Source organism: Calliopsis andreniformis, chromosome 4 (genome assembly GCF_051401765.1).
Source record: "Calliopsis andreniformis isolate RMS-2024a chromosome 4, iyCalAndr_principal, whole genome shotgun sequence".
In the NCBI taxonomy this organism is placed as follows: domain Eukaryota; kingdom Metazoa; phylum Arthropoda; class Insecta; order Hymenoptera; family Andrenidae; genus Calliopsis; species Calliopsis andreniformis.
In genome coordinates, this window is record NC_135065.1 from 12,500,419 (window position 1) to 12,524,354 (window position 23,936).

The window sequence follows — 23,936 nt, forward strand, 5'->3', positions numbered from 1 at the left end:
AAACAATGTAACACAAAGCATGAAACTTTACGAACAAGTTCTGCGCACGTAATGAAAATCAATGGGAGTTAAATTTTCTACTGACATAGCTGTATGGCACATTATAAGAACTTTGCTTTATACAATGAAGAATTATTTAACGAACTACTATAAATGTATGATACAAATGTATTAGTGTAAATAAGCATTTGTTAATATTATGTACAAAGAAAAACAAAATGTAAATACGGCATTATCATATTGCAGGTGCAATAACAGGACTGCAATCCTAGAAAATTCAAATTTATACACAGATCGCAATAGATTCGCGCAGACAGATCTAATCAATAAATATATTTCACACAGAGTATCACTGGGTATGTGGAACAGTAAAAATTACTATTATTTATACATTAAAAATTACTTCAAAAAATTGTGTTCTAATAACAATATTTTACTATAAATTCTTCTATATTGTTTGAATATAACTTTACATACATTCATTCTTGTTTAATTGAAACATTCACACTTTTTACCTCGGCATCATTGATTGTTCTTTATACAACAAATTAAGCAGATTATGTATTATGAAAAGTGCATGATACATGCACTAGTCTTACAAAATAAACAACTTTAGTCCTTAACTGTTTACAAATTAATTTAGAATCCAGGTATTATACGTCCTTTTTTAGCAGCTTTTTTCAATTTATTTAGTTTTTTCTCTTTTTTCTTTTTCATAATGTTTTCTTGCCGTTTTTCTTGCCTTTCTCTCAGACCCTTCTGCACATTTTCTAATCTTGATTCCCATTTTTTAGCACTAGACTTCTTTTTTTGTTCTTTCCTTTTTATTGATCGTTTAAGCAAATCAGGATCATCTTTTACCTAGGATACAACAGTATGAAACATTAAACTTGTTAAAATTATAAAATATATTTATATGGTGCCTTAAAATATTTATTATTTACCTTCTGCCCACTTGATTTTGCTAAAACAGTCTTCCATGCTTCCTTTTCTTTAATTTCTTGTACCTTCTCTGTTGCACCTGACTGTTCCATTTCTTTCAAGTTCTGTTTTTTTTCCTTTAGTTGAAGTAAGATTTTCTTTGGATCCTTTTCAGTTTTGCGTAATTTTTTTTTGGTTCCAATTTCAGAAAAATCAAACTTGCTAAAAACCATTTTTCCTTCTGAATTAAACACCGGTTTTGGTCTTGGAATTTTTGGTGTTTCACCATCTTCTTTCTTGATCTGAGTAACCCCAGCTTTTTGTTCTATTTTCATTAATTTCTTTTTCATTAAATGCTGTTCCCTTTTTGTTGCCTTTTTTATTTTGTTTTTTAAACCCTTTTTTAACTGTTTTTCCTTGTATCCTAGTCTTTTAACATTCTTTAATCCCTCAAGTTTAGCATGTAACTCTTCAAATGTCTGTGCTCTTTTTACTTTGCCTTTTATATTTGGAAAAACTTTTGCTAAAACATAAATTGTGATATAATTTAAAAATAAAAAAACTTTAGTAAAAGAGTATCAACAAATACGAACCTTTTATCACGGTTTTTGTATTACTTGTTTCTATATTACCTTGTGTACCTGAAGTTAGAGAAATATTAACTATTATCACATTATTTCAAAGTTTACCTTTGTCTGCATTACAAATGCTAAGGTTAGGATATTTTACTTTATACTTACCTAAATCAGAAACAGGCAGAGGTGTTTTCGAAAATATTTGTGAAATAAATTCATTTTCTTGTTGTAATAACTGTTTGACAAGTTTATGGTCAAATGATTTTGACATTTTTAACTGCATATTTCCCGTAACTCACGTGTACGAATGTCAATAACGCGTAACGTCACGAAATAGTACACCGTGATCACGTTGTCACCCTCGAAAACGAGGAGCTTAATATTTAGGTTAGAGATTCTAGCTCGACACGCAAACTCCGAAGGCAGAACGAACTTATAAAAAATAAAATTTGGAAACAGAAGTATTTGTTTCATATAATATATTTTTATTTAAAAAACATCTTGAAATATAAAAATTATGTGAATATCTTTCAATTTGATAAAAATAGAAAGGTGAATCTTGAAAAATTCGTACCTTCAAGACAATTTATATTTTATGTTACAATCTTTTCAATAAAATAATACAATTCCTATAGTTACTTATCATTTATGCTCAGATAAATTATTTCAAATAATGAAATACCTAGATAAAACTATGTTCAAAAAAACTTATAAAGTTTTACAAGTGCAATATTTCAGTACTAGGATAAAAATGTTTTTCTTTTATTTATATTGCATTGTTGTTAATATTCATATTTTAAAATTAATACATGCAAATATTTTAGAAAGAAAATGAATAGTAGATACTACCCAAGTCATCCAAATGTAAATAGAATTTAGTAAAAGATAAAATAAGTTTACAAAGTCATAAACCCCTTTAAAAAAACACGCTTCTGATCAAAGTGCCTCTTCCATTAATCTCTGAGGTCTTAAGACAATAAGATTACTATTACACAGAAGGTACATATCAAATTCATTCTCAATTGCGATTGTTGCTGCTGATGTTTCAAAATAAACGTGGCAGTATCTTATTTTTGTTTTTGGTATTGTCATTATAAATGATGCACATATTGGATTATGTTTCTCAAAAAGATGCAATATATAATGTATTCCTAAACTGGAATGAATATTAGCAACAATAACTTCGTGTGCTGGAACAATTTTTGAAATCAATGGTGAAGGCTTTCTGTTCCTTACAAACTTTTCACTCATACAAGCTAAGGATGAAAAATCATTTTGGTCAGTTTTTTCTTTAATTTTTGTTATATGTTCTTCAACAGTTCCTGATGAAACTGAAGTACTGGATGCAACTCTTTGCAACATTTTAAGTTTGAGAAAGTGGTTCATATTTTTTGAACTAATTGAGCTAATATCAGAGCCATTCTCATTTTCCATTATATCATTATTAAAATTATTTGCATCTTTTGCAAAGAATGACTTTGACTCGCTACTATCAGACTGATTATCCCTCTTATTATATGAGTATCTTTTATTTTTCATGTCATTCATATTCTTCTTATAGAATTGATTATCTGAATGAAGTATAGGTGAATTCCGATCATTCATACCTTCATATTCCTTTTGTATTTTTTTCTTTTGAGCAACATTAGGCTGCATTTTATTTTTATGTGGCAAAATTTTAATAAACTCATGATTTTGTAGGCCATCCAGACAACGTTTACAATCATCCAAATGTTGATATTTTATGAAGCACAATCCAAAAGCTTGTCCACGATCATCTACAGACAATACTTTACCAAAAGCGGAAAATATATTCGTAAGTTCATCCTTACTTAATCCTTTGCTGTTAGGGAAGTGCAAGACATAAGCGCCATCCGCTTTTTTATCATAATATCTGTCATAATTCATGCTTATATAAGGTATTATTTAAAAATCAATTAAATTAAAACGTTTTGTAACAAACGATATCAGTTTCTTTATTCTATTCTATTTTACGTTTACGATCACAGCATCTGTTATTGGTTATGACACTGTAAACACAACGAACATTGGAAGTTGTTTCAAACATTTTGAAATTTCAACACGAATTTTTCGCATATTATACTTACATTGTACATAAGTATTAAAATATTATGCTGACAGCGTAAATATATTACAATTTCTCACAATATACAATATAAGCCTAAAAATGTTAAATGCCCGGAGAACTACGAACATGCGCGCCCACATGAAGCAAGGGGAAGTTACTCTAAAGAAACATTTGACAGGTTTTGCTCTTGATCATAGATCTTCCACTGTTTCAGCTCATGCTTTCGACTACTTGAGTGTTAATCGCTAATAAGTGATACGATATTACGATCAATGAAAATCGTAAAGTTGTTTGAAGGGATGAAAATTGCGTAGCAAATCTAATATTAATTTATATATAATCATAATTGTTTCTCTCTAACAGAGGCAAGCATCAAAACTATGATTTTCGCTGTGATTTAAGATCTACGCAGTACGAATAAAAAAACAAGAGAAATATTGTACTAATATTAAAATAATTAAATGCATTAAAAAATATCGTAATAGAAGGTTTGTATTTTCCCGCGTTGCAAGATGGCCGCACACGACGCCATGTTCCTACAACGCGCCAGCGCATTATCGTTGCTATAATTTACATTTTCTAAGTACGAAGTTCTCTCATTTTATCCGTACAGAATTTAGTGAGACAAGATACCGATTAGATGTTCAGTTCTAATCACCTTTTCACCGGGAGTCTGTACGACATCGATGTAAATGTTCGCGACAAATCGTTTGTGGTGATTGGTGATGGAAAAAAAAAGAAGTCGAAGTAATGGGCGGAGTTTGCGCCTGCCGTGATACGAGGTGAAGGATGTCAACTTGCTTTGTCAGATATCTGCAAGCTTTTCAACGAGTCTGCCGATGGTACTCTCAATAACCAGCTGCGACGCATTTGGACCAGGATCGGGAGAAATTTGAAAGGTACGTGATACAGGTTAAGCGGACTGCGATCGCGGAAGAACGGCGAGGTCGAGTCGTAAATACAGTGGAGGCGCACGCGGGACAATAACAGGCAGGAGCGAGCGAGGGAAACGCGTCGGTTGGAAAAGGAAGGAGATGAAACGAAGATTCTGATTGGTCGAGGCGGCTGTAATGGCCGCCGATTGGCGCACACACGCACCCACACTAGGAAGACGGTGCACACACGGACGCACGTACACGCGCGTGCATCAGGAGCGTAGCAGTCGCTCGCGGCCGAGAAGAGTGAAAAGAGCGACAGAAACGGTCGGTCCGCGCGTTGCCTTGTAAGGCGGAGGGAGAGTTGGTGTATGACGTCCGTGCGCGGATGGCTCGAAGAACGCCGATTTTCCTCAGTTTCCACGACGAAGTATCCTTGCCGAGCGGAGGAAGGACCGAGTGAAAGGAGAGTGCGTACGGACCGGGCGCGACGCCGACCGTCGACATAACCGCGTATACGTAAAATCCGACAATCCGTCAAGTTAGAAGCTGCCGAAGCTGCACCATTTTCATCATCCCCGTATAGTGTGTGTATGTATACCGAGCTAGAAACCGATTTATTTCGACACGCAGCGTGGAATGTTCCTGAGGCAGGGAAGGAAAGACACGAAGGAGAAACGGAAACAGAAGTAAAAAGGATAACGAAGGGCATCGAGAGAGGTAGAGACAGAGAGAAAGAACGAGGGTGAGCGAGCAAGCAAGCAAGAGAGTGGAAGAAAGACAGAGGCAGCGAGGCAGCGAGGCAGACAGGCCGAGCGTGAGAGAGAGAGAAAGAAAGAAAGAGTAAGCGAACGAGTGAACGAGAGAGTGGGACAGAGGTTAAGAGCGAGAGGGGAGGAAAAAGAGGGAAAGAGATAGGACAGCAGGAGAGAGAGCGAGAGAGGGGGAGCAAAGGAGAGAGTGACCAAGAAAGAGAAGCGGAGAGCGAGTTAAAACGCCAAACGAGATACGTAAGAGACAAAGGCCACGGCGGCATAACCTCTAAAGCAAAGCAATCGTACCGCGCTGTTACGAGGAGCTTCTGTCTACATAAGGTCGCCACGAAGAAAATTTCGTACGCGTTATTTACGGAGAGATTATATTTTTTCAAGTGTACGCCTGCTGCCCGGGGCTTCCATACATGAAGTGTTGCACGAGCGAGAGAGAGAGAGAGAGCACGTGTATGGAAGGCATTTTCTTCTTCGTACAGTAGCAGCCGTCGTCGTCATCTTCGTCAAGCGAAAGAGCGGGACGGTTGTTGCATGGTCGTGTTTTTTTCCGCGACACCTGGTATACGATAGTAGCAACCTAGTACGCGAGTGTTGTCCCGCTTTGTAAACGGATTCGCTCTTGCGACGGGAACAAGCGGAAAGAAGAGACGAGTAGAGGAGGCGGAGGCGGATAATATTGTCAGTGCTGCGGTGCACGGTTGATGGATGAAACTGGCAGAATGCTGCAACACGGTGGATCAGGTGTTGGTCTGATGGGAGGAAACCAGACTCAAGGGGCCCAAAACACCGCCGGATACGGAAGTATGGGGCCCGTCGATGGGACCGCGACACAAGGCCCAGATCAGGCCGTCGAAGCGAGGAAACAGGACATAGGTGAAATTCTCCAGCAGATTATGAATATCACTGATCAGAGCTTGGACGAGGCGCAAGCGAGGTTGGTCCCATTTCAGATACTCGATCAGCCGCCATTTTTTAATACCTTCTGTAGATATATCGATGTCCTCAGAATCTTTCGCGCGGCTTTTTCCACGGTCCTATGCTACTCTCAATTTTTTCTTATCAAAGCTTCGCGATATTCTATTGGAGTTGTTTAAACACAGATGCGACCTTCTCATTGTTTAGCGTAGAGTTCATTAGCATACACGAAACGACGAGAACAGGTTATGTTTGCGCGCCTCGAAATTACTCGCGGCACGATTTTCTTCCGGAGGAGAGTAAACATTATTTTTTTACGATACTTTTTAAGATTTTATAACGTCGATTAACTGTTAAGCGACGAGTATGGGTTACATGTTCCCGGTAATGACAAGCTGTAACGTAGGTCGTATATGGCCGCGATAAGGCCGCATTTATCTTTCGCGTTATTGGTCCACGATCGTACGAGTTTGTCAAAACGTTATGTCTTACACGTAAATAAACCGCACGCGGCTTAACGTTTTTTTCTCGGTACATATCGTTATCAGGAACATTAAAGCGCGGTAGGAATTTTCAGTCGAACGCTCGAAACGTACAACTTACGTTTTCTCTTTAAATTTTCAGGAAACATACGTTGAACTGCCACAGAATGAAGCCAGCCCTGTTTTCGGTTCTCTGTGAAATTAAGGAGAAAACAGGTGAGTTTTATCAGCTCTTCCTTTCTTATTTAATCCGGCTGGCTACGGCCAAGTGGTTTGCCCGTTACTCATGTGATCGTGCGTCACAAATTGTACGCCAATATTTACCGGTATGCCGCTAACATATCTCATAAATTAAGATACGTTATTCCACCGAAAAAAGTGCAGTTTATTTTGTAGCTGTTTGAAAATTAATGGAATTTTTAAACCCAGAAAAATTGAGGAATTTGAATTGAAATGAACTCGAACGAATCTATTTTTGCCGAAGACGTCTTCTCTCTTTTACTCTGTACCTGAATTTTCAGACTGAACGTTAAAAAATGTTTCGAGTACCCAAACCGTTAATCGCTATACGAATTTAATTCTTCTTCGAAACTGATTTCCAGCATTATTCACGATATTCGGGTACAGAGTGGTCTGAGAATAATCCGATTCGTTATCTCCAGACTTCGTCTCCCGAAACGCACGATAAATGACTACCGATTAAGTAGACGCCGACGAGATAAGAGGGAACACTTCATAAAAGTACGGACGATCACCTCGTAACTCGCGTGCACTAACAGCTTCGCATGCGAGAGAGTTCTAAACAATCGGTGAAATTCCTAGAACGAGATTCCTATCTAGGGACTGTTGAGAAAGAGAGAGGGAGGGAAGGGAAGGGAAGAGACTGTTGATACGTTTTCGGCGTGCGCCGGTGCAGGGTCGACCCCTGCGCCCATTCGAAACTCGTAAACATAATTTTTATGCGATGTTTGGATTACTTTTACGCGCGGATCAAGAGACCACGAAACGCGCAATTATTTTTCGGGTGCGAGGGGTGGCTGACTCGCTTGGCTCGAACCTTGCCAAGGGGTAAGAGGGTTGAGGTGGAGAAGAAGGCGCGCGCGCGCGTGCTCGCGTGTACGTGCGTGTGTGCGTGGGTCGGCTACCCCAAAAGTAGTTTCTGCCTGGTCGTTTGATGGGGGTGGTGGTGCCACCACGCCCCTCATGCTAAGCTACCCTCTTTCACGTCGTTCCACTGTAAGTATATGTGTATATCCTATACACATTTTTCTCTTCTCGTCCCCCTCCTCTTTCTATCGGTCTGCTCTAGTCTTATTTCTCGCTATGAGGGTAGTATTGTGCTGGTCGAGGGTTCGACGTAGACGACATTCCACGTACAGTGTCCATTGTAATGGATAAAAATCCGAAAGGGACTCGAGTCGATCCCACTCTTACGAAACGATGCTCTTTTTTTAATTCAGATTGATTCTAGGGACTGACTATTTTTTGCGAATTTATATCCTTCGTCGTTTAACCACTATTATATTTTTCGCTAGAAAAAACAACGGTGTTCTTGTTCTGATAACTGATAAACACTTGCGTGCATATTTAAGATTCAAGGTCTGAGTAGTTGTCTGGCTATCAGCTGTTTGTACTTTTCAAACAAGTTGTTTTTCAAGTTCTTATTACGTGAAAGAGGAACAATTTTCTAAGTCGATTTTTTCATTTCATTAATCCACTAATAACTCTTCTTAACCGTGTTAATAATCGGTTCTCTTGGCGTTTGATGCAGAGAAAGTGAAACATAGTCGAGGGTGTAGAGAGTATTTACGTAAACAAAAAAGGCGTCGAAGTATAATGACCGCACTCAAGACGATGAGTCGCTTTAATGGTTCTATATTCTTTATGAGTTGTGCTAAGTATACACGCGGCGTTCTCGCGCAGACACATGGATTGCGCATGTACGCGTAGGTCAGACGAAGGTACAGAGAAAAATGTGTAGGGTAGTGGTGAGCCAGGCGTTGGGGGATGAAAAGAGAGAGTGAGAGACGGGAGAAAAAGAGAGGCAAGATGTGTAGTAGAGTTTATGGGCAATGGCTGACGAGGCAGTGAAAAAGTACTAAAACCAAGAGGAGCAGATAAACGCTATGTTAAGCAGACCGTTTTACCAGCCATTTAATATAATCGGCTCTCTCGTGGAGCTCGGATAACTTCGGATCAGGGCTGTACTCAGTCAGATTTCTCCCCATTTGATATTTTTGTCACTGCTCTTATCTGCAATTGAAGTCTGCAAAAGCAGTCCGCAAAAGCAGTCCGCGCCTGCTTGAACACTGGTCCGAGTTGGCACCTCTCGAACGATCTTCCCTTTATTCTGCATTTTCGGAACAGTCTGGGATCTCGTCTTTGGAAAGTGGCTTATCTTTCCTCTTTCTTTTCCCACGCGAGAGATCTATTTTTAATGGACCACTCTCCCATTTGAATATCTCGCATCGTGATTGATAGTCTCGCAGCGTTGGTCTCGAGACGGCGGCGATTTGTCACGGTCATTGGAAACAGCTACTCTTCGAAACACAGTGATCCTAGAAAACCTGTTTTGGACAACCCTGTTTAGGCCGATTTCCCATGGGATGTGCGACGATCCCGAAGGGTGACGAGGAAGGAGGGCGAGAGGGATAGAGGGAGAGAGGGAGGAGCAGGGATAGAGAGAACCCAAAATCCGCGGGATTTCTCGAACCCGCCTTTCGACCAACCCCTAATCCGTTTTTTCTTCTCTCTCGGCTAGAGATCTTCTCAGTGGATAGTCCTTCACAGCGGTGGCACAATCGCCGACGCCACATACCGTGACTCCCTAAAAATATTCTCGATGCTATCGACGACCCTAGACGGGAGGTACAATAGCTCGGAACTGTGAACTTCACAGCTCTAAAGTCACGGTAATTTCGAAAGCTCTGGGATTAGATTCGCACCTTCGCGTGTTAACTCTTTCGATTTTGTCGTGATTTAATTAAACCAACAGGGAGAGCCTGTGTTACACCCGATTCCATGCTCTTGAAACGACGCTACCCGCGGTCGCGTTCTGGCGTAACAATTAAAAATCCATACTCGATTTGGCTGTCGTCCAACCGAGATTGTATTTTACTTCGCACATCTACAGCGTAAGTGTTTTCGTGGGCGAACCCTTCATCTGCGACATGGCTGGTCCTTTCCTGATGTCTGATTTGGCACAATTGCTTCCTGTACACGATGCAACGACGAAACGATAAAGTCTCGCGGGACTCTTAATTTTCCGCGAACCTATAGGTCTCAGAACTCCAGCTTTCTTGCACGTTATTTAGATGTTGGTTCATCGACCCTCGCCAGATATAAAAATAGTCTTTTATCGCTGCCTCATGGGTGAAATGAAATTTAGTCGCGGGCGTCGTAAAAATAACTGTTCGAACGAGGGACAGTGTTAGTAAGACGTGAATGAAATCATCAGAAATATTCATATGCACTTGCTTCTTTGTCAGTACTGTGTGTTTTGCAAAGGTGCATTTTTATCGATACATTCGAAAAGTAATTGGCGAGCTACTATACAATTTTCTTAATGAATATTGTCTTCTCGTAAGAGTAAACGGTATTCTACGTTAATTAGACGGCGCTCACTTTAATTAAGGCTTGCGCAACGTTCCGCGTATTTGTTTATCTCACGCGATTCTGCACACAAGTTACACGCTAGGTCGTGGCGATTTCAACGTAATGTACTTTTTTACATCTATAAATTTGTGATATTTTGTTCATGTTAGTAGTTTCAAACGATGCATAGCGAAACGTTGAAGAAAACTTGATTCTTTCGTGATCGTTCTCCGCTAGTAGACATGCCTGCAGTTAACTGCAATCACGAATGTTTTCTTTTTGCAGAGGAAAATAGAATAAAGTTTCGCGTTCGAGGAATTGATAGTGTAGTTTACTCGTTTGACGCCTAACACGTTCTCGTATATTATGATTTAACGCGCTACTCTCTGTAATCTGATTTACGGAATAATATCGCGACTCAGGATTAAAGTGTTCTCGCGATTTCGCTATTTGATCGTGACGATATTAATCGGCCGAAAGGAAAAGGAATAATATCATTCGGTTCAGATCGCTTCGAGCAACGATTCGGTTTCGGTTCTACCACTGGCAGAAGGTAGGAGGTAGGCAGCATTGGTTTTCCAAGAGATGACGCTTCTCGTTTCTTCCCCGACCCCAGTTGGAATGTCGTTCCCCTAGCTTCGATTTCCTTTTCTTCTTTTTCTCCTTCTCCATTGCTTTCCTTTTTCTTTTTCTTCTTCCTCTTCTTGATCCGCGGTCCCCGCGCATGCAGATGGGTTCCAGCAACCAAGGTGAACCGGCCTTTCTGCTCTCTCTGGAGAGAGAGGCTCAAACTTCTTCGACTCGACTAACGAGATTTGTCCGATTCCAGCCTGTCGTATTGTGCACTGATTTATTACGAAAAGTTTTTAAGGTTGCACCGAACCTGGATCCGTATTCACTTGTGGATACCGAACCGAGAGCTTTTACTTGTCACGAAACCATTTCATAGCAATTTCTGTCGTAGAGGATCACGCCTCTGAGTTTCTTTTCCTTGCTTGAGAAATTACGCAGACTGGGCACAGTATTATTCAGATATCTCCCAAAGAACTTGTACCAATTTTAGACACCAGATGAGGAAATTTACAAGTATTCATTTGAAAATGGAACACGGTGGTGGTAGTCGTAACTGCACATCAGCAGTCATGAGACGTCGTATATTTATAAGCGAAGATAAAGACACGTTGCATTATTAAGCAATAATATTACCGTAACAACTAGTCGCAGATAACGTACATTCGTTAACGAGGGTTGGCATAGGCTAGCGTTATTACTGAAAAAGTAAGCTAAACGAACGGAAAGGAAAATCCAAAAATACCTTTGCTTGCTAGCGCTAGATAACCTTGCAACGTTGGTATTTCTGGAATAGCTGATTTCTAAAAGAACGTATTTGTAGTGTTTCGCGATCAAAGGCGACCACGTACAGCGCGTGTCGCGTAATTGAAAAAATAGGAAAGCCGCGTACCAAGCAGTGTAATGATACGGCAGACAAAAGAAAATGCAAGCGAGCGAGTAGGCATTGTGCTGTCAGGTCTTACACGACAGTTACGTTGCTGTCCCGTTAACAGAATTGCACTTAAGTCGCTTTAATTGCGCGGAGTTACTGACCGGAAGTGGTCGTTATGGTCATCGCCCTCGCACAAGGATCTCCGTTCACCCCTTGCGATCGGTATCGATCCTTGGAATATCTCGAAACACTTGTTCGAAAGTGCATATGATTAACTGATTGCGAGTGGCGCGGGAAAATACGACTGAGAGAGAGTCAGCACTGTTGAGCTTTAAAGGCTCCATCCTGAGGATGTTGAATGGCTGAGGAAAAATTCAGAGCGTGATACGAAGTGATCATTTTTACGTATGGATATCGCTAATGGCGATGGAGTTAAGTGGCACAAATCACGGTCAGCAAAGAGCCGACGATCGAAGGTTCAAGATTCTGGTCCGCCTGGGCGGAGGAACCGCGAAAGGAGGAAAGAAAAACGCAAGTGGTCTCGAAAAATAAACAAGCGATCCACTTGGGTCGTCGTACCGAGCGCGCGCGATAAATATCTACCGGCAAGAGGAGGTCCCTTTGCGGAATTCATCGTGCGTGTTCGGATGGAGTATGTGGCGCGGGGTACGTGAATCGACGACGAGCAGCAGAGCACGCGTGTGTGCCGCACAGGGGGTCGATTTAACAAACCATACGTTACGCCACGATAAAATCTCGCAAACCTATAAACTTCGGGTGGGAGCTAGGTGCGGGTACGTTATATCATAAAAATCCAGTAAAATAAGCTCGTAAACCGAAAGACAGAGAGAAAGCTGGAGAAAGAAGGAAGGAGAGCGGCCATATCCGCGGCGCAATGTACTTTTCCCTGCTGGCGTGTACGTGGCTCACGTGCTTCGATCCCTCGTCGCCCTGACCCACGCGCTTCTCGCGAATCCTGAGACTCTCTTTTACAACTGGCAATTAATCGGCCCTTGCCGTTCAGTTTCACTGGACACGGTGCTTCTGCGCCGTTGCATCATCCCGCGGAGGCAAGAAAAAGTCGTGCAAAAGGTCGTCTCCGCTGCAACAAAATACGATCACGGTTCTCGGCGTCCACTTTTTACCGGGGTCCTCGGCTTACGTTTTCTCCTGATTATCTGGCTCGCATATATCCCAGATCTTATGTCCTGGCTGGTAACTCTGCCGCGATCTATATAGACGAGAGAAAGAAGGATCTTTGGAGAGGCTAATTGGAAGACTCTCGAGGGCTAGCGTTGGCTCCGGTGTACGTACACCAGGGGCCGGTATTCTCTTAATCGTATGGTAATTCTATGGAGATTGCATGGGGCGAGGAGAAGCTCGTACCGTGGATCGTTAGGCCCTTTTCGTTCCCGATGGAATCTAACCTTGCCCCTCTTTTTTCTTCGATTCTCCGTTCGGATTCTAATCAGTTCCTCTTCACCTGTCGTCGACTTCTTTCAAGGTGCCCAGCCATTGTCGAGCGAGTCTTCCTGTTACTGAGATCAGTGCTCCATTGTCGCGATATCTGCCTCTTGATTAATTGCACGGTATTTTCTACGATAATTTCGTCGGTGGAACCCGACGATAAGGAATTCACGGTCTCTCCCAGTGTATGTACACAGCGTGGAATCGTAGCTTCCCGTCGCCTCGACGCCTCTATCGAGGGGTTGGATTCGAGGTGACGGGTGAATGGCACCTCACCCTCGAGGATAACGATAACCGAGCGCTTCTTGCCATGAAATAAGTATCATCGTGTCCGTGTTTTCGCGTAGAAAACACTGTGACACGCGACGACCTTATACTCGCCGCCAATCATCTCTGTACAACGATCGTACACTCGCACGCGTTATTACGTGCCGTACATACGATCGTAATCGTTATCATTAATTTAATTCTATTTCAATTCCGTCAGAAGATGAAAAGAGACTGACAGTTCGTCCTTGAAGAGAACATCGTGTGTCTGTCATTGGAACGCCGTATCAGGATAATTTTATCGCGGAACGAATTGCCTGCACCCACACGCGAGCACGTGTGTGCATCGAACAGATAGAATTGCGATTCTAGCATAGCATCGAATCGCGTGTACAATAGGTTGTCTTTAATCGACCGATCAGCCGTCGTTCAAACAGTTTCGCTAGGATTCGCCTATAATCAACCGCTGTTCCAATCGTTCCAAGCAATCGGAACGTTCAGCACAAAGGCGCGCCGCCTCCTTATCAGCAGTTCGCGCTCCCGACGATTTGCTCGAGTTCTCGAATGTTTACCGTGCAATCGGAGCACGCGTTATCTCGTTAAGTTAAACACGAACACCTGAAATGCATCTGTAACACGCTGCCCGCGTGTTCTGGCCAGATTTTCGAAAATTGGACCTCGCTCGCAGGAGTTCGATTATTTACGGAAGCCAGGCGAAGCGTTGTCGGGCGCATATCGAGCAGCACGTAGAGAACGTAGATCAGAAGGAAAAGCCGCGGAGGAAGACGCAGAGGAAGACGCGGGAGTGTGTATGCGCGGGAAGAGAAGAGAAAAAGGAGATGGAAGGACAAGGAGCACGGAGGAGCTTCCATCTCTGGTCGGAGATTTCATTAAAATTCATGAACCGTGCGCGACTTGCGCCTCGTCCGTGGTGGTCTTTGAGTTTTGCGCGTTACGAAGAAGCGGCCGCCGCGCCGGCATATTCAGCTGAACCGCCGCGGCGCGGCGGGCGGAGCAGCTAGAAGAAGCTCGGATGGGAAAGGAGCTGGAAGTATGGGGCGAGGGAGAGCAACGTTAGCTATGAATAATACAGGGAACTTCTAATTGCGCGAGACAAAACTCGGTAGTTGGAAAGTTTCGTAGCCAGAGCGCCGGCGACGGCTAGAAACTTTCTCGGCTCTCGCTAAACTTGCCGCTTGTTTCTACCGACCCTCCTTCTCCATCTATGCGCTGCTCGCTGTCTCGTCGGAAGTCACCCGCGCCGTCGAATCTCCTCTCCTCGACTTTTCCCGCAGACCTCTATCAATTGCTTCCCCGAAATTTCTTCGCGTCGACGGAGCTTGACCTCCTGCGCTCGATCTCTTCGAGAAGCAATCTTCCCTGGACGAGGAAAGCTTCGCGTTACGTTCGACTCCACGAAACGGTTCGTTCGCTACAGAATCGGGTCGATATCCATCAACGCGGTATACAGGCTGCTCGAAACTTCTTGTTTGGTCCCTCCCACGAGAACCCAGCGATGATTCGCGCTCTGTGGCGTTTGACGAGTTACGGTTCATTATTTGTCGGATCATTTGCTTCGAAAGCGAGGTAGGGATAGCGGTAGAAGGGGTGAAATAAACGGATAGTCGTTTCGGTTTCTACTCCTCTCTTTCCCGCATAGGAACGCTCGCATAGGTGCTGGCAATGAGAAGAGGGATATCGTTTTCGCGGGGAGGGTGTGTTCAGCCCCCGTACTCAGTGGCGGCTGTAACGTCGCTCGTAAAAACACCGTAAACTCGACAGCAACAGGTCCCGTGTGTCTGCTACGGAAACGCCGGCTCGAATATGACGTTTCGAGTGCACGGGGCACCTCGTTCTTCTATCACGGCTCTGCTCGTTCGAGCTGTGCCTTTCCTCCTCTCGAGTTGCCACGAAAAAGAGGACGGGTTCTGTGGAAGCTTCTTCTCTTCTCATTTCAGTCATTAAGTGCAACATTCTCCTATTAATCCTGCCTATATGGTAAAGGACTCTAAAATTTCAGGCATAATTGTCGTCTAAAAAATTCAATTGTTCCTTACAATCTATAGGGACGAAGACGACAGGGTTTCGTAGATGAAGCGAAAGTCAGTAGCTCAAAGAACCCGCGGGATTCTCCTCTCTGGGAGAGGAATTTTCCCGACGACGGATTCGGAATTCTCGCCGCGTAAAGAGTCTGCGGCGTCCTATTCGCATGCATTATGCATGCACGGCGATGCCACGAGAAAAATGTCCCTGCAGCCGCGAAAGAGGGTTGCGTTCACGTGCGCGACGCTTCTGGCTGCGTACGTGCGATACTTCCCTCTGCGCGTATCTTCTACGAGGACACAAATTTTTGATGCTCTCATTGCTTGTATCCCGAAACGAGCATGAAATTTTATCTGCAATCGTGATCACATCGTTGCCACGCATAATAGACAGTTGTTCATAAAATTATCACTTCCATCGTCGTTAACGGCCATCGGCGTGATAAAAGAAACAATTGGTCGGTCTTATCCTCCATACTTTCCCGATGGTTTTTCGACCATTTGATATTGAGCGCTTTGCCCTACCCTTCAATAAACGGCTGGCGGGGATGAAGCTGGACCGACAGTGGCGTCCACCCTTTCTCAGGGACGGATTACCCTCTTTGGTCCCTTTAGAAAACCAAGCCTAACCTCTGTGGCTCCACCAGGATTTTCGCGAATGTCTGTGTTATCGATTCTTTGTTTCTCCGCGAGTATTCGACATTAGACACTCTTTAATTATATCACGACGAAATGATTTTCGGTGTCAAGTATCAACGGTGGTTTATAGATAGCAACGATAACGAGATCGCCTCTTGGGATGGAGGTATTACGTTGGGTATACGCGTTCACTTGAGATTGCCAGGGTTTCGTGCGTGCGTGGGGAAGGCGAGGGTTCGTTGTCTCGTTAGCTGGAAACCGAATCGAGGCGAGAGACGGAAAGGCGAGGGTGTAGTTTTTCCGATGGTGATGCACCGACGCGAGGCGTGCGTTTATGACGCCCACGGGAGCCACCGACATGAAAATGAAACGCGAAAGTCTCCGTGTTCTGTCCATCCGTAAAAAGTCGCGTGTATTGGTCTACTATATGGAAAACGTCAGGAGGCTCAGAACTTGGTTTCAGAAGTTTTTTCGATTCTGTACGAAGAAACGTCAGAACGCTAATTTTTTAACAGATTGAGCAACCCTTATAGGGCATTGAATTCTGATTTTTTTGTCAGGATGTTCCATCTTCTGGATAGGTCCTTTGGGTACTAGCCAAGATGAGAGACAATGAAGCGTTAGTTTTTATTGCTAATAATGTGCTGCCGCTCCGAAAAGCCATTACAAAATTGATCCAAGATTGGATATAGTGCAATTCTATTTCTCTCATGCTGGGTAATTGTCCCGTTAAGCTTTCTCTCAAGATTTATTGATATTTATGCGTTCATTCTCGTAGATGTACCTGCAAAAACTGTGCGCGTCTATACGAATGCATTCCGAGAGATTTTCCAGACCAAGTGACACCACGTTATTGGTGGGATGCACACACCATAGATCACGGTGTTTTCAGCACCCACATCCACGAAACGTACACGCGCACGCACACATGCACGGTTCGTGCACATGGGAACGCGTCGACTGAGTTATTTTCTGACCATTGCCTCTTGTTCTCCCCACACGAAACATTCGCATACAGTTTGGCGCATCGTGCGTATCCGTGCATCGACTGTATCGATGTGCACAGAAGCGTACAGGTCGGCTCAATTGACAAACATCAATGACTGATGGAGAGGGATCAAGTGAACCACCTCTTAAACGGTGCAGTTGATTAAAGTTCAAGGGGCACAGGCTTCCCTTTCTTGAAATCGTGTCTTCGCGATAATAGTATTTTCCAAGTATCGGTTGATATAAATTCCAGGTTAGCTGTTAGGTACACCCACGCAAATTGCAGTGGCACGAGTGGCTTATAACGTCGAACATTGCATGTTCAGTGAAGGCATTGCAACTTTGTATCCGAGTAAAATGCCGCTCATTTTCGAAGTTTGAATTTAAAAGCAATTTTTGAATCAGCCTATGGCATGGGCATACGTTTGAAGAACGTTACGACACACGCGCGAATTCTCGTCTAGGAATACGAACGCAGACGCTCACCTATACCGGGTGGCTCGAAAGCGGTGGTGGTTGGACGCGAGAGCCACTCGATCAATACGCCACGTTGCCTCCTGCGCCTCCACCCCCAGGAACCTCGCTCTCTACCCCCTGTCGCCTCCTACCCTCCTACCCTCCTCTCTCTTTCTCTTCCACTAGTCAGCCAGTTCTCTCTACTCACCCCCTCTTGCTTGTGCTCGATGTGCTGCTCGCCCACCCCTTCGAAAAGGAACGGCGGAGGAAACACTCTCTTTCTCCGTCTCTCTTCCTCTTTCTCTCTTGGCTGGACGAGAACTCCGAAGGAAATACTCCGCAGCTCAGCAGGATTTTTCCAGTCAGGAAATAACAAATACATGCTTCTAGGTGAACGAGTAGATTTTAATAGAAAATTCTTGGATTTTCAAAAAGTGGGAGGAAACGAGTCGGTTCCAGTCGATTCAAATGTGTTTGAATTTTACGACAGAGATGGTCCAAGGATAATTCAGAATTTATTTGAGCGTATTCAACTCGTGTCAGGTGTTCCCTCCTGCGCCGTTTGAGATCGTTGAAACTAGATTAAGTCTAGCCAACCCTTCGATTGGAAGTTGTAGCCCCTCTTCAGTTGTCGAGACGGAAGACAGTTGATTTACACATGGGTAAAGTAGACTCGCCGATTTCTTGCGGGTGCTCGGTCGTAGGAGGAATAAACCAGGTTATGGAGTCATTAGGCATTATAGACCTCGAAGCATATTAGACTTTAGGTTCTACAGACCATTGTGCCTCCACTTCTCAACTTCGTTTAATCGATCACGTTGAATTTTACATCAAGCATAACTATAAATCGACTGTTTACGTTTCATTTGGTTGCTTTCTGGTCTTCAATTACAATTACTCCTCCCGGGATAGTGGCAGCGACGTTTATCCATTTTACCACGTCACGAGGGTTTCCCCGAAAGAAATATTCGTCGTCTATTTTACTGTAAATTACACGGTCGAACTCTCCTCTGGCAGAAGAACAAGCTAACGGTCGGGAAAGCGGTAATTTTCCCTTCCTTTTTTCACAAACGATACGTCCAGTGTATCGCATTAAAAAAAGGAAGGTGGATATTATGGTGGAGGGAAACGAAACAAGAGCAGAGAGTAATGGGCTTCACTAGACAGAATACGGTCCTGACCATGCGTGCACGGGGTTGTTTCTACCCTTATGGACGGGAGCGTGTACGACGGAGGGGTGGGATGGGGTGTACACATTCGGTACACCTGTGCTGTATATTGCGGAAAAGCCGGACTTGCCAGGCAATAAGAATTTCTTTCTCGATCCGCCTTTCTCTCTTCCCCTTCGTTCTCTTTAGTCTTGCAACGTTTTATTAATACTCCAACCTTTTTCCCTCCTCTGAACCCGTTCTTGACGCATCGGCGATCGCTACCACCCCCGTTTCTAGCTTCCTTAGACCGTCGCGCACTTCCTGTGCTTCTAATGAACTCGCATCATCGTCTTCCCTCGCTCGTCTTAATATTGTTAGCGTTACCATAGTTGGAACGACATCAGGAATCTGAGCGTTTGCAATTATATCGCGAGTGAGGAGCAACAAGGGCTCCTCATCTACTGAATTATATCTGAGATACAGATCCACCCCTTTCGAGGGGAACCGATGAATTTTCGTGGGTCGTTTGGATAAAATCGCGGGCGATCTGCGGATCTCTCGTTTCTCGTTAACTCGTCGCGAATATCTTCGGCTGTTATTAAGCTATTTAAAAGTCTAGTTACCGTTGTCGCGGCGTACACAGGAGAGACAAGTCCTCGAGGGTTCCCGAGCAGGAATGCCACTTCAATAACGAAGCCGAAGCGGAGTCGAGGGGCTTAATTTGCCTCGAGACGCCGCCATGTACGTTCTCTCCCGAGCGCTCCCCGTCCATACATATATCTACGTGGATGCTTTTCCTGCTCCGCGTGTACGTGCGCGTTCCTCTTCCCTGTGTACGTGGCCGAACGTACGCGTCCTACTCGACCGTGTTCGAGACGGTCGCGCGTGTGTACGTTGCACGTAGGGTACATAGCACGCCTAGACCATTTTGCAGCATTCCTGCCATTCTAACATCCGCGTTTCATTAAAAGATCTCGCCGACCTCTTGGCGTAGCCGCGCACACAGACGCGAGACACGGCTCCAGGACGAGGTGTTCGTTCGAGAGCGTAGACATCGAGCTCGCGCGCCCTCGACCGCCTCCAAATAACAGAGGGAGAGAGTGAAACGGCGGGAACGAGGAACGAGAAGAGCCAGAGGCCACGTAAGCTCACGGACTCTCGGCCGAGATATTTCTGCACCGTGTAATCTTTTTGCTTGAATATATTAACGGTGTTCTTTTTCGGAGCCGAGAGATTGCTCCTGGCCAGCCTGAGGGCGTCGAGTTCGGAGTTTACGACCAGCCTTCCGCGATGACTCGTCGAGGTTCCCTTCGCGCGGTCTCGCTCACTGGACATTAACATTAAACATGACTGACAATTAGCGAAGATGCTTCCGACAGAAAAAGCTTCGTGCTTATTACGACATATTGTACAACTACTCTACGTATTCATGTCGGAGTAGGTACACTTGCTATAAACGTAGTTCAGCTGAGTAGGTGGAAATGTGCTTAGGCGGCATTAATGGCTAACCCTCCAAAGAGGTCGACGAAACGCGTCGTTTCTGTAGTCAATTAACGGTCAATTGAGAACCGCTGACACGAGGCGAGGCTCGCCGCAGGGTACCCAAAAGCTCCTGCTCCTTTCGGTGACTTTATGGGGTGCGGATCTAACCAAACTGTCAGGCCGAACCGAAGGATAAGATTTTCGAAGGGACACGCTGATGGAGGAGACGGAGGCAGCCAGACGAGGGAAGAAGACAGCGGAAGCGTGCAGACGCAAACGCAGCACTGCCAGTAATGCGGCATAATACCCCGTAAGGGGGTTAAGAGTAATTCCTGTCGGCTAGGGGGTCGTCCCTTTCGACATTTACGACGTGTTTTACGCGATCAAAGCGAGCCGTAACAATTATTGGACGATTTCGCGGCCGTAAAATTTTATTCGACCCCCACGACCGCCGCCCGTCGCCCGTCGCCACCCTCTTTTCTTTCGCGGCCGCTAGAAGGGATGCCCCATGGTTTCTTGCATGCCTATCGCTCCGTGCCCCTCCTCTTCTTCGTCTTCGCTGCAATACGATATTCCTCTTGGTTTTGCTGGATACAATGTAACGCGAAACGGGAATCCACTCGGTTGAATAGGAGGCGGTCCCCGAGAGGATTTATGTCTTAATTAAAATTTTTCTTCATCGATGCGAGAAGGATAACGCGCTGAAAAGGATGCAGCAATCGGAGTGAAATACGAATGGTAGGATGAAATGGATACATTGACTTTTTTCCCGGATAAAGGGTGTAGCTGGTAGAATGAGCCGTAAAACTGTTCTGGAGATGTGAAAGAACGGTATTCATTCGAGGAGTCCAGAGAATTTTCATTAGCATTTCAGAATGGGTCCGTTCTTTCTCAGTTCTCAATGCAAATTCTGCGGTCCGTGTGGAAAAGAGGTAATATTTCTTGGTTGACATTCCCCTTGCATTCGGTGGTCCAAGGAAAAGGGTCGACGATAATTTCAGACACCCGGTACATAGGGTTTCACACAACCCCCATACGTTTAGCCACGTTCTGGTATCGTTTCTGATTCACGGTGGGTGGAAAAGTTGCAACAAGCAAACTAGAAGATGAGTACCCGTTCTTGCAGGAAGTGCCTCGAGAGAGGAAGAAAATAATAAAAGTGCAGAAGAAGAGGCGAGTTGCGCCGAAGATACGGTTGAGCGAATTCGACGCGCGGAAGTTGGAAAGGAAACGTCGGCGGCTGGTCGAGAAAAAGAATGGAGGGGGAGGGGGTGAAGGAGGGGAAAGCTGGGAAAGCTGGGGGAAAACTGAAGGAAAGGGAGACGGTGTCGACGGTGGAAAAACATCGCAACAAACTAGCGAGCGCGAGAAACTGTTCGCGCAGGATTCCTTTCGGGGAAACGGAAGCACGAAATTGCCAAAGCGCGAAAGAAATCGTAGGAAAGTTCTGACTCGCGGGGAACGGGAAACGACAGGCGGGGGCGGCGTCCCGACCGGAAGCGAGGCGCACCCCGTCGTCTACAGCGTCCGAAGCGTTATTATTATCCGCTTGAAGGAGTGTGGAACGCGATCCGATTGAGAGCACTTTGCAGAAGACTGTTTGTTTACTCCTACGCGCTGGGTCTACTGTTTTGGCAGATTCGAATTTTTAGTTTTCAGCTTCCAAGAGAATTCCCTTTGAGAAATTGCTTTGGGATTAGTGAACCGATCGTCTTTCGCAGAATCCGCTTTTTCTGTTCCTCCTGGAGATACGATGATGCTTGACACGCGACGAGCTTGCCTTTCAAGAAGCACTCAAGCAGAACTAGCGCTCGTAACGGAGCGAAACACGATATCAACAAGGCAGAAAACACCTACTTCTCGTGTCTCGGTTTCTTTCGTAAATCAGAAGAGGCCCGGATATTCTTACAGCTCGGCGTCGATATCAGATCCCAGGGGTAACGCTCGGTCGTCTTCTTCTTTCAGTTTGCTCCCCTATCTCACCCCTCGTCCCTGCCGCCAGGATTCACCCTCGAATTAAAAGAGCAGCCAGAATGGCCATCTTCCTTCGTCCCCCGTCCCTTTTTCGCGCCGCTCGTCGTCTTACATCTGGACCGTCCGCGCATTATGGGGATCGACCGGGAAGAGGTTGAGGGTGCGAAAGAGAGACGGAGGAAAAATTGAATGGATTTTGGGAATCGATTCCCCCAGACGCTAGGCAGAAGTCGCTCGAAAGGATCTTCGAATTGGGTCAGAATTACGTGTCTACCTAAAACCAGTCTTCGAGCACAGAAATAGACAGACATGTTTCGTGATTTAAAATGCGAGCAGAACGCAAGAGACTAGTATCGTGAGCTGGAAGTTGGACTAGTATCGAGGTGATACTGTTCTTCCATCTGGTTCGGTGGCTCTTTCTATTTCCCAGGCCTTCTTCTCTTTCTGTTTTCCTTCGGTGAAAAGCGGGTAGCAGCCGACAACCCTTTGTTACCGTGCCTTATCTTAATTGCTTTCACGGGTTCCCGTTTAGATCAATACACACCAGCAGCGTTCCACCGGCGCTCGCTCGCTGCCGTTTCGCCATACCTCCGCTCGGCTCTGCTACGCGAATCTAAATTATCCCAAGGGTTGTTTCGACCAGGGATTTTCGATTTTCTCCTCCCTCCCACGTTCTCCTTCTTTCGCCCCCCTGTGTACACACGACCCTTGCATAATTTAGCCGCGGCGTCCAACTCGTTCGCTCGATCCGATTTATTGCAGCCACGTTATTTCGTCCCCAGCTAATTGCCAAGAATTTCACGAACGTTTTAATCCGTCGCATGGAAGAAACAAAATCTCGCGCTTCGTCGTCGCCGCAACTCGCCATTCGCACGGTGGATTAACGTATGAAGCGACAGGGAGGGACACGTCGGTCGTTTCTTTCAAATGGCGGGAATTTTATCTTCGCTCCGGGAAACGGGAGACGAATTAGTTGGGCAATTAGCTCGATCTTCAACGGGGTGTCATATTAACGTAGTTCGCTCGCTAACGACCCTCGAAAACGACGAGCACTAGGTTGTCGCGGGACTCGCGTACGTTTGTATAGCCGGCAGTGTTTCACGCGAGGCCAAGTGTTGTGACGAATACGTGCGGGGCTCGGTCGACAGGAAGCTAGAACCGCGAGGAGTGAGAGAGAGAAGAGGGAAACAGGAAGCAAGGCGTATTCAGTAGCGAGGGTGTGACAGAGAAAGACGGAGAGTACAGAGAGCCGGCAGACCGTCTGAGTCGTAAAATGTTAACTGCTAGTAAAACTGAGTTTACGTGCTTGTAAGGACCCCTGCAGGAGGTTAGCAGTCCCTCTGCCTCACCGACCCGCTACCAAGGGCCTCCCCTTACACCCCGTAATGGTCAGATTATTGCTCGTAAGCCACCCCCGATTACTTTCTTCCTACTCGATAGCCGAAAATAATTTTGATCGAGAGCTTAATTTTGCACGTCGCTGCACGCGGTTGTGTTTCGATCCCGCGAGCTCTAGAACTCTGTCACGGGATTACAGGGAACCAGCAATTTCCGACGAAATTTCGCGGAGTAGATCCACCAGGCCTCGATTCTGTAACGCGCAACTTTGTATCCAGGCAAGAGCTTCATGCCCCGGGGGAGACCCTTACGAATAAACGAAAGTGCCATCGATGGCTCACGGTCCTTTAACTTTCAATGGAACAACTTCTGCCTTACGACTGGCTATAAACGTGCGTTTTATTTCACCCCTCTTCGAGTGAACGACGTAGCCGTAGCTTTTTCATTTTTAATTACCCGCGGTAGCGT

The 23,936-nt window shown here is 44.9% G+C and overlaps 3 protein-coding genes and 1 long non-coding RNA gene across 8 annotated transcripts in view; 2 read left to right on the plus strand and 2 right to left on the minus strand.

Annotated features, from left to right (window-relative positions):
- Nucleotides 1-24: 24 nt before the first annotated feature.
- Nucleotides 25-442, plus strand: LOC143178403 (uncharacterized). The gene is made up of 2 exons (XR_013001781.1): nt 25-155; nt 247-442. It is a non-coding gene; the product is annotated as an uncharacterized LOC143178403 (long non-coding RNA).
- Nucleotides 443-588: 146 nt separating this feature from the next.
- Nucleotides 589-1,915, minus strand: Surf6 (Surfeit locus protein 6). The gene is made up of 4 exons (XM_076377032.1): nt 1,662-1,915; nt 1,515-1,562; nt 945-1,444; nt 589-861 (listed from the first exon to the last, which is right to left on the minus strand). Exons 1-4 carry the CDS (start codon nt 1,777-1,779, stop codon nt 640-642), a joined length of 888 nt encoding a protein of 295 aa, XP_076233147.1. The 5' UTR covers nt 1,780-1,915; the 3' UTR covers nt 589-639.
- A 259-nt stretch (nt 1,916-2,174) lies between these two features.
- LOC143178412 (uncharacterized) lies at nt 2,175-4,371 on the minus strand. 2 transcript variants are annotated; one of them, XM_076377056.1, is made up of 3 exons: nt 4,244-4,367; nt 3,605-3,830; nt 2,175-3,526 (listed from the first exon to the last, which is right to left on the minus strand). In XM_076377056.1, the coding sequence occupies exon 3, from the start codon at nt 3,402-3,404 to the stop codon at nt 2,433-2,435; it is 972 nt and encodes a 323-aa protein (XP_076233171.1). In that variant the 5' UTR covers nt 3,405-3,526; nt 3,605-3,830; nt 4,244-4,367; the 3' UTR covers nt 2,175-2,432. The 2 variants fall into 2 exon arrangements, with proteins under 2 accessions (XP_076233171.1, XP_076233170.1); XM_076377055.1 differs by having other exon boundaries at nt 3,605-4,371.
- A 1,560-nt stretch (nt 4,372-5,931) lies between these two features.
- Exd (PBX homeobox extradenticle) overlaps nt 5,932-23,936 on the plus strand; it is a 30,884-nt gene continuing 12,879 nt past the window's right edge. For all 4 annotated transcript variants that reach the window (XM_076377050.1, XM_076377052.1, XM_076377053.1 and 1 more), the window contains exons 1-2: nt 5,932-6,164; nt 6,770-6,843. In XM_076377050.1, coding sequence (XP_076233165.1) covers nt 5,932-6,164; nt 6,770-6,843 — 307 coding nt within the window. The remainder of the gene's footprint in view (nt 6,165-6,769; nt 6,844-23,936) is intronic.